A 10,125-nucleotide genomic window follows, 5' to 3' on the forward strand; every position below is an offset into this window, starting at 1 on the left:
AGAGCTTTTTGTAGTGCCCTGTTTTACTCCATTTATTTATTATGACAGTAAGGCTGTACCCTCTCTGTAGTCATGTTTACTTAATCAGGACAGAGAGTTCTTAAGAAGTAACATATTAATTAAAGTATTTCATTTTCATGCTGTCATCCCTGAAGTCATACAGCACTTTCAAAGCTGACAGCTTCAAACATACTATTTGCTATACAACTCAAGCTAATTTATTCTAGCTTTACTCAGATTTCTGTGGGGGGAGTTACTTTCCATGTAGGTGTGCTTACATCAGTTACAATAAACAATAAAATCCAGAATGTGTAGGTGAGTGTTACACGAAAAGTTTCTGAACACAGTTGCCACAATGCAGCTGAAAAGCAGCCTTGATTATTTGGTGTTACATTGACATATAGTACAGTGGCACTTGTGTGGTCAGTAGTCCAAAATTTAACAGCTTGCTAGCATATGAGCCTGCAATCTTGATGGGAGGCTAAAACCTCAAAAAGAAAGCTAGAAAGTTGTATACAAACTTCAGACAAGCATCTGGAGATAGAAAGTAAATGTTGCATTGCTGTGGGATTAAGAGCAACAAGTAAGTGCAGGAATCCAACAGAGACTGGAGGACAGAGAGAAAGACAACAAGCGTATGAGGATATTAAACACAGATTCACAAACATTGCCCCTGGATGGGTAGAAGTGCAATCAGCTTGTAGGTTCTTTGTAGTCTCCTTTTAGGTTCTTTGTAGTCTCCTTTCTGTACCTCAGCTGCTATCTAGGGACTAAAAGACCGATTGACCTAATTATACAGAGATATCCTCAGCATGATTTTCCTTATGATTAATTAAAGCTGTTTTATTGTACATACAGCTCCATGGGTCATGGGGGGTTGTTGTTGTGCAGTATCCTATTTTTAGATAAAAACAGTAATATTAGTTTTTGTTTGTTTGTTTGTTTTTGTTTGTTTGTTTGTTTGTTCCACAACTCCTTGAAACTAAATATTTAAACCAGCAGGTAAGTATGCTTTTTGTTATAAATGACAATACAACTCAACTGAATTTGGTAATATTTATAAAGGGCAAGTAAACAGCACTAGGTGCGTGGGGAGTCTACGCTCTACCAACACATACACACGAACATCGAGCTTTCTAAATATACAGAACATTGCTTTTACATATTAAACCTGAGTACACCTATACATATGTACAATCAGAAAAGGTATCAATTAAAACATGTCCATGACTGGGGGAGCATAGTTGGAGTTGATAACACTGGTTGAAGTGCTCCCATATCTTCCATGACTTAACAGTCTCCATTTTCCATCCCTTTTCTTGATTACAAACACCGGAGAATTCCAGGGCTAGTCGTGGGAACAACGTCTCGCGTTAAGTTGTTAAGTAATTCGGCCTTCGGGCCTTATGTATCCTGTTCTTCCCAGATTGAAGGGAAACACTTCCATCTCCTTTTCAAGGCCAATAGGGCCTGGGTCAAAAGGCACGTCCAGGTCAACAGGGGGCATAACAGCAAAGGCCTGTGATGGCAGCAGCGGGGGGGCCGATGGCATAGCTGTCGGATCAGTAAATGAGCCTGCAGCTCCCTCACTGTTTGGCAAACCGCACGTGTCTGACTGTGGCCCCATATGGCTCTTTAAGGCCTCAGAGACTGCTCTCCAGGTGCTGAGCAATCCCACCACAACCTTGTCGTTTTTAGTAGCAGAGTCCTGTAATACACAATAAATGTTTGTTCATTGTCTTTTGTATTATAAAAACAAGGAGTTCCGTTTGAGGAGCGGGAGTTGCGAAAGCTCCCTGCTGAAATAAGAAGCTGTATAATGCTTGGCTAGACACTATGAAAATTCTTTTGCTTAATGTAACAAAAAAGAGAACGCCCCCCCCCCCCTCTCTCCTTCTGCATCTCAGTTGCCTCTTTTGTTCAAAGACACTGCTGCAAAGCTCGTGTAACCATCTCCTGATAAGTTGCTCAACTAGTGTATCAACATCCTGCCTTCCTGTCTCACGCTGGGCCAACGTGACCAAATAAAAAAAAGAAGTTGAACCACAACGCCGAGGAAGACTACGGCCTTCATCTTCACGACCACCAGAGGGACAGAGACGACCCCCTAGCAACAGTGCGCGCAGTCGCAGAATATACCAGCATGTGCTGCGTAATCCTGGAATTACCAAGATATAAAAAGGGACCCTGGCGGGGGTGAGGTGCGTGCCGTTGGTGGAGCCGAGACTCCCCGGCCGCCCAGCGCTGTTTTGCTTGCTGTTGCTTACTCAATAAATTCCTTTCTATTATTAATGCAATGCTCTCTGAAAATTAATTAAGGGGGCAACTTATAACAAGTCCCACACCTTGACCTCAGTTTGGCCCCATATTTCAGGATCATAAACTGACTGATTGTTAATAAAGAGAATAAGCTGTAAGGTTGCCAGGACAGTCTTTGTTCCTAAGGACGTATGATTCCCCATAATGCGCAACTGCTTACCAGTGAGGGGCAGTTGTGTGTGCGGCTCCGCTTCTCTCAGCTTGAGCTTCTTCCCAGCTCCAGTGCCTATTTCCAGCAATTTTCTGTACAAGCTTCTTTGAGCAGTTTGCTGAGTTTGGCCGAACCTGTCTTCATGAGGCAATCAATGTCCCTGTTCCCCTCCTGGTCTCTGTTCTGCTAGCCTGTCCCTGTTCTTTCCTTTTTTCTACTTCTTTATTGATGACATAATTTCCATTATATCTTGTTGCCTTTTTGCACCTCAAGGACAGGCTCCCCTCTTATACCCTTCACCCCACAGCAGTCCTTTTCAAAACAACTTATCATCGGTCACACAACTTTGCCCGGCAACAGCAAACACCCAGCAACTTCCATGCCTTAACGGCTGGAGAACAAGCAACCCCAGAGGGCATGGCGTCTCCTGAATACCCCTTCTTTGCTCCCTCTAAACTCTTTTTCATTATCAACCATTTTCTTGACACGAATTATTACTCCATGTATCACATTTTCAACCAACCATTTATGTTCTTCATTATAGGTTTCACTTAGCTTCCTTTTCAAATATCGTTATCTATTAGAAGAAATCCTCATTAGCCCTTCACAGGATAATGAACTTGGTAACAAACCTGGGAAGCTATTACTTCCTGCCCCAAAACTTGTAACAGAATTTCCAGTGCTTTGATTCTGCAGTATTTGGTTTGATAACTAGCTACATTTTAAGTGCTGTAGACACAGATACCAGTTTTAAATTCCAATCGTCAGTCTATTTCTGTGAGGTGTGGGAGGCCTGGAACAGGCAAAGCAACAGCACAAATCTGAAACTCCCACGCCTCACGTGTGCCTGTTTCGGGATGATGATCTCACTTGTTCTTCCTAGGAATCACTTCTGCGAGCTGAGAAACTTGCCATGAAAGTTTCTTTTTTCCCACTGACAAACACCTGTAAGTAACACTGCTAAGCAGGCTGACCTAACGAGCTGGTTCAGGCTCAACGGCAGTGTCCCGTGGGTGCAGCCCGACTTCGGGCCATGTTTATTTTTTAATGTGCACACAGAACAAGAGACAAAAACGGAACAAGAAGGGAAAGCAGGTGTGTTTTTAATCAGGTGGCAGCGCCACAGTTGCCATCGCGCTACAAAGGTGAACACGACCCTGACGAGACCCTGACGAGGGATATGGTTTAGTGGGGACTGTTAGCGTTAGGTCAGAGGTTGGACTCGATGATCTTGAGGTCTCTTCCAACCTAGAAATTCTGTGATTCTGTGTGATTCTGAGACGCACGCCGCTACCAGCGCGCTGCGCCGCCTCGCTGAGGGGACGGCTCCTCTCAGCCCGGCCCCGCGCGGCCCCTCTAGCCCAGCGCGGCTGCGGAGACTCTATGGTGCGGCCTTTGTAGGCGGGCGGAGCTGTGCAGACTCTATGGTGCGGCAGCCATGAGCGGCGCGGGGTGGCCCCGGGAGGAGGCGGCGGTGGCGGCCGCCGGCGGCCCCGAGCGGCCGCTGGGTACGTGAGGGGGGCGGCGGGGCCGGGAGCTCGCCCACCCACCCGCAGCTCCGGCACGGCCACCGGCCCCGGGCGGCCCGGAGAAGGAGCTAGGCGGCGGTGATGTAGGGGCCTGGGCTGCGGGTCCGGGAGTGATGTCTACAGGGGGCTTTTAGGAAGGCAGTTCTGAAAAAAAAAATAATATATATAGAGATATAGATATAGGTTTGCTCGCTAACCTTGAGGGCAAGACGTGCATTCCTGTTTAGGTTATTCTTCGTACATAGCCCAAATAATTGATGCAGTCCCTCTCTGTTTTCCTCAGTACGTTTTAGTATTTAACACTGTTTAACAACGTGTTTTTGGAATATTCTCATTCCCTCTGCCCATTTTCTCACTGTTCAGCTGTGGGATAACCACACACCAGGAAGCTTGTGATACAGGGCTGTGAACAACGGGAGGTTAAAAAGGAAGGGAAAAGGGAGGGAACAAGAAGCACCATTCAGCAGATAAAGGGTGAAGAGCTACAACTTGAGGCTGAAATGCCTTTAATTCTTAACCAGGAAAATGCAATTGCTGTAGGTGAAACAGTAAATGCTGACTTACCCCATTCACCCTTGTTCCTCCCTGTGTAGGTTCCAGTGATGCATCTCCAGATGAAGGAGTAGTAGAAGATCTGCCTATAATAGATGAGAAAGCTGTGGAGCAGTTAACTGAAGGATTGATTTCTCATTATTTGCCTGATCTTCAGCGATCAAAATCAGCTCTACATGAACTTACGTAAGCAAGTTTTTAAAAGCAGCTCCAAACATACTGGTTTGCCTTTTTTTTTTTTCAGTGCAATGTTCTAGCAGTCCTTAATTGAAATATTTGGTAGTAGCACTGTGGTATTCCAACTGTGATGTTCTGGATAGTTAAGTGATATGCAGGAGTACTCGCAGGTGTATAAGTAGTGATGTTGCCTATTGGAAATCTGACTGAAGAACATATGACACCAAAATCCTCTGAGCCAGACATAGTAGAAGACGTGCAAGTATCTTATGTAGTTGTTCACTTCTATAGTGGAAAGTCTGCCAAAAAATATAAACTTTGTTTGCCGTGATGACCTTCATATTGAAAGTAGCTTGTGCTATATATTGCTTGTTGTCCAGTCTTTAAACTGTGTTGCAAAAGATGCACCAAGAAAACACAGTTAAGTCGCTAAGCTGATAGGGATGTTTTGTATATTGGTATCTCGCTGATAATTGAGAGCAGCTTATTTCAAATGCAGACTGGACCTGCCATAGGGGCAATGTTGCTGGAGAAGGCTTTACATAGAGCCATCTCAGGTCTTTAGGGTACATTGATTTGAGTTTCCTGATGCATAATGTGCGCCTGTCAAGGACAGCCTGTGTCTGAGAAGAATTTAGCTGATTTGTGTGGGCTAGAAGATTTTTAATAAGCACCATGGATCCACACAAGTTCCATACAGAAATAACTTCATTCTGCAGCATGACTCAGAGGCAACTGAGTGGAAAGTCAAGAGCTAATAGGTTCTCCCCACATTCAACCTCACCTCCCAAAGGGTTGTTTAGTCACTGCAGCCTGCCTAGTGCCTATATCATCCAGGGTTTTCAGATGTTCATCCTGGTTTTCTTATCATCCTGTATAATGTTAGGTAGCAAAAAGGTGATTTTGTGTGTGCTTGACTGGGGTTTTGCAAAAAACATTGACTTGTATTGTTACTGAAATCAGCTGGCAATCCATAAGAGTCTGATACTGAGAAGCATGTATTTATGCCTCTATGATCAAAGCCAGTATTTATTTAAAGGACTAGTTGAAAAAAAATACTTAAACTTTAGAGAGAATTTTGTATAATGCTACAAGAGCTTGCCATCATGGAAGTTACTGATTTACTGAGCTAGAAATAAGTGCTCTGAAAATTTGTCTTACGCAGTATATCCTTACATTCCTTTGTCTCTGCTGCTTTACTCTGGTTTTATGGATCTTTTCTTGTTTCAGACAGAACCAAGTAGTATTACTAGAAACATTAGAACAAGAAATTACAAAATTCAAAGAATGTAACTACATTCTTGATGTCGATGCCTTGGTAAGTACTATAAATGCTTTTCTAAATCTCTACTAGTATGGATTCTCCTCCTACCCAAGGAGCAGCTTGTATATTTTTATATTTTTATTGTTCTTAATGACCTACAGGAAGGTTACCAACCAGTGCAGATACGAGATAAATTCCTCCTAGAGATGGGTGCAGAACCAGCATGATTTCATTAAATAGAAAAGGCACTGGGAGGAAAGAACAAACTCAGTCTGCCAGTGGTAGTAAGTCTAGTTCAAATCCAATAGCCAAAGCAAATGCATTTTTTCCAGCAGGACTGAGGTGAGCTTTGTGCACATCTCCAGACTAGCAGGAAGGATGCTTGAGACACTGTTGTGTGGAGCATAAATTGGCAAGACTTTTTTTCTGTTCTAGTGAATATTAATTCAGTAGGTTACCAGGTGTACCTGTTGGGATACGGTGGCTTTCTGTATTGATGCACGTAAACTGTATATAAAAATTTGAATATGTTTAATCCATTATCAAATTGTTGTGGTAATTGCTATGTTTGTGATTGCTGTTTTCATGTGTAGCTTTATTAAAAAATCCAAACTATTCCAACTTGACAGTCACTACCTTAACTGTTATGTTTTTAAAGTTTTCAGAAGCTAAACACTATCACAGCAAGTTAGTGAGTATTAGAAACGAAATGATGATGCTCCATGAGAAGACATCCAAGTTAAAAGTGAGTGGGGTAACTTTTCTACTTTGTAACATAGCTTTTAAATTACGTAATATTGACTCAACTTTTATTTTGGATGCATGCTCACAGTTCTGATGAAAATAGAATCTATGTTAAATTCCATTCTTAAAATGTTTTTCCCATGTTTTTGGTAGCACCAAACCATGTATGTTTTTAAACTTTCACTTACTGCTTTTTTCACTTACTGCTTTTGGAGAAGAGAATGTTAAGAGAATGGGAGGGATGCTGTTTACAGTTCCAAATTAAATACAGCCATAAAACTTTTATTTTCTGTTTAGAAAAGAGCACTTAAGCTGCAACAAAAGAGGCAGAAAGAAGAACTAGAACAAGAACAACAACGTGAGAAGGAACTTGAAAGAGAGAAGCAATTAACAGCAAAACCTGCTAGGAGGACATGAAAGCAGAACATGCAATAACTTGTACAAATTAATCATTTTTGCATTCTCTGGAATGAAGGCAGACTTTGATTGGGCTATAGTTATTACTAGCAACAGTCTACTCTGCTATTATAAATTCCGGAATGTTCATAATCAGTTAGAAAGATTGACATTTTTCATTTCAGCCATTCAAGTTGCCTTCTTTTGTAATGCTATGCAGTTTGATACTATTATAATGTAAGTTCTTTTTTTTTTTAAATATATATATATATATATCTTATATATATATATGTATGTATATATATATATATGTATATATATATGTATATATATAGGAGAACCTAATAATCACAGTTCTTTGAATACCTCTAACTTTTCCATCTGTTCTTTTGGTACTGAGAACTCTTAAGAGTTGTTTGGTGTCTGGCATCCATGATTTTCAGACAAAATACAGAACAGTAGTTGTTAAAGTTCAGTTCTGGTCCCCAGACTGAGAGCCTGACTGTTTCACTGAAACTGCTTTGATTCAGGAAATTGTGGTCTCCTTTCAATGCCACGGATCTGATGAGATTTCTGGTGTATTTGCCTGAAAGATCACCTTACTGAAGCAGCTTTTTTTTATGTTGTTGTCAGGTAACTTAAGAACCGCTTCAAAGTAACTTTTGAATCACTTTACAGCTGAATGAGTTGGGGAGCAATCATTAAAAAAGTAAAAATAAATAAATAAATAAATAAGCAGAACACAAGATTCTCAGAATTGATGTGTGCACAATACAAACATTATTGACTGTGAGCTTCTACAAAGATGCGTGAGCTGTTGCTTCTGTAATGGTTCAACAGGAAGACTCTGGTCTGGGCAGATTTCTATAGGACTGAAAGTTGTAGTTTCTTCACGTTGTGTAACTAATTGGAGCATAACCAAAACTAAACAGCTTCTAGTTCGTGTGAAATGTATTTGTCTGTAGGAAAAACTACTGCATTTAACTTTTTTCCTAAACAAATTATTCATGTGTGCTTCGGGTCTCTGTGAGATAATCTGTGTGAGGGCAGCATAACAAATTATTATTAGTGAATACTGATGATAAATGTTGTATGGAGGTTGATATCCATTTCTGTGAGTTTAGTTACTTGCAGCACCTGGTGTGAGTTCCCATTTAGACTGGCAAAAGAGCTTTAAACCGTTCGGTCCTACAGTCTAAGAAACTAGTTGTGTTGTGTCTGCTATTTTTTGGTAATGTAAATGCCATGTATTGAAGTAAGACAAAGGGTAGGCTGTGTGAAACTTTCCATGAAACACGTATGGTAAGGCGCCAGAGGGGTGCCTTGTTTTTTATTTTTCTTCAGTTTTAGTTGATTTACATGTTGTATATATGCCGGGACTCATAACTTCTGAAGTCCTAATTTCCCACTGCTAATATTCATCTTTTTCTGTGAAAGACCTACTGTAACAAGTAGTCATCCAACACAGAAAGTCAACCGCATTGATGTGTTGGAGCAAGAACAAATTCCTTAAAGTAGTCTGAAGGGACATGAAATGCTATTACCGAAGTAGTAATAGATTAAAACTTTCCACGCATGTACTTTCTTTAGGTTGAATTTGTCTTGTCTTAATTGCCAGTGGATTGTTGATGTATGCTGTGGTTTATGTGTATTTCTAAAAGAAATGTAAAGAATTTCTACAGTCCATTTTTGGAGCAGAATGTACATAAATACTGTTTACATTTTTTTTTTATTTTGTAATGTAACTTCAAAACTAGATTCTAGGAATTTAAACTGTTCTTATTAAAGTATAATATGGAGTTAGATACCTCAGTGAAGTATACTAATCAGAACTAATTTCCATTAATATTTCTTGTTTTCTGTTGCCTCATGTAGTATTCAATTTACCTTTTCAAGTTGGAGTCTCTGTATTCTGTTTTTTTTCTTTTTCTTTTTTTTTTCTTGTTTCTTTTGGAGTTTTTTTTTTCAAAAAAAAAAAAATCATGTCCACTTTTACTGAAAATGTAGAATTCTAAGCGTAGAAATTGATGCTTTTGCAATTGCATGTTTCAGCATTTCTTTGGAATTCCTGATCAAATGAAGAAAAGCTTGCAATGCTTGCCTGAGGAATCACAAACACGTAAAAATATAGTTGATAGTTTTCCCTTAAAATTGTATTAAGTTCTGTTCTTGTATGAATAAGAAACGTTTAGAGAGATTTTATTAAAATTAAAGGGGGGAAAAACAAATTGGGGAAAGTTTGGGCAGCTTATGTAACGTCTTTATTAATTCAGCAAACTCTTAATTATGTCAGTTAAAGCTATAATTTGTTATCTCCATTAGATACCAGTCTTTCAAATGCTACTTTTATGTCTTAATGCGTAAGTAAATGCCATGTTGGATTAATATAACCACAGTGTGCTGGCATCTAATACATGTACAGCTAGATTGAATAATCTTATTACTGTATGCATTTAGTCTTGCTTGGCTTTAGGAAAAAAATGATTTATCAGTTAGATAAATGTAGTGTTGGACACTTTCTTACTGTTTGTTTTTTTTTTTTAATCCGGGTGAAGAGTTACAGCTAAATGTATTGTTTAGAGAAACATAAAATTACAGCTCTAAAACAATCTCATTGTACTGTTTAATACTTCGTATACGACTTATTTTTAAGTTATCAAGTCACTGTGGTGGAATTCATACTTAAATGTGCAGTATTGCTTTGAATTTCCGCTTTCTGAGTGGATTAATATGTGGATGATCAGTGCTGATTGGGAAATCTTGGTTTCCTGGGCTTCTATCATTAGTATTGTTAACCTGGATACTTAATTTGGGTACCCCCTTCCATCATCGTTCAGGTTCATGTTAGATAATTTTTTTAATTCAGTGAAATCTGGCTTTTTCATTGGCAGTAGTAACTCTGCCATGTTAATAAGACGTATGTTTCCTTTGGAACATGGCAACAGAATATTTGATCTGTTTTTAGGCTGTATCACGACCTGAGTGATAACAGC

The 10,125-nt window shown here is 39.9% G+C and overlaps 1 protein-coding gene across 1 annotated transcript; it reads left to right on the forward strand.

Annotated features, from left to right (window-relative positions):
* The first annotated feature begins 3,820 nt into the window (after positions 1 to 3,820).
* BLOC1S6 (biogenesis of lysosomal organelles complex 1 subunit 6) lies at positions 3,821 to 9,741 on the forward strand. Its single transcript, XM_027467049.3, has 5 exons — positions 3,821 to 3,978; positions 4,593 to 4,737; positions 5,959 to 6,046; positions 6,651 to 6,737; positions 7,034 to 9,741. The coding sequence occupies exons 1-5, from the start codon at positions 3,909 to 3,911 to the stop codon at positions 7,151 to 7,153; spliced, it is 510 nt and encodes a 169-aa protein (XP_027322850.1). The 5' UTR covers positions 3,821 to 3,908; the 3' UTR covers positions 7,154 to 9,741.
* The last annotated feature ends 384 nt before the right edge of the window (positions 9,742 to 10,125 follow it).

The sequence above is a fragment of the Anas platyrhynchos genome, chromosome 11 (assembly GCF_047663525.1).
Source record: "Anas platyrhynchos isolate ZD024472 breed Pekin duck chromosome 11, IASCAAS_PekinDuck_T2T, whole genome shotgun sequence".
Taxonomy (NCBI): Eukaryota; Metazoa; Chordata; class Aves; order Anseriformes; family Anatidae; genus Anas; species Anas platyrhynchos.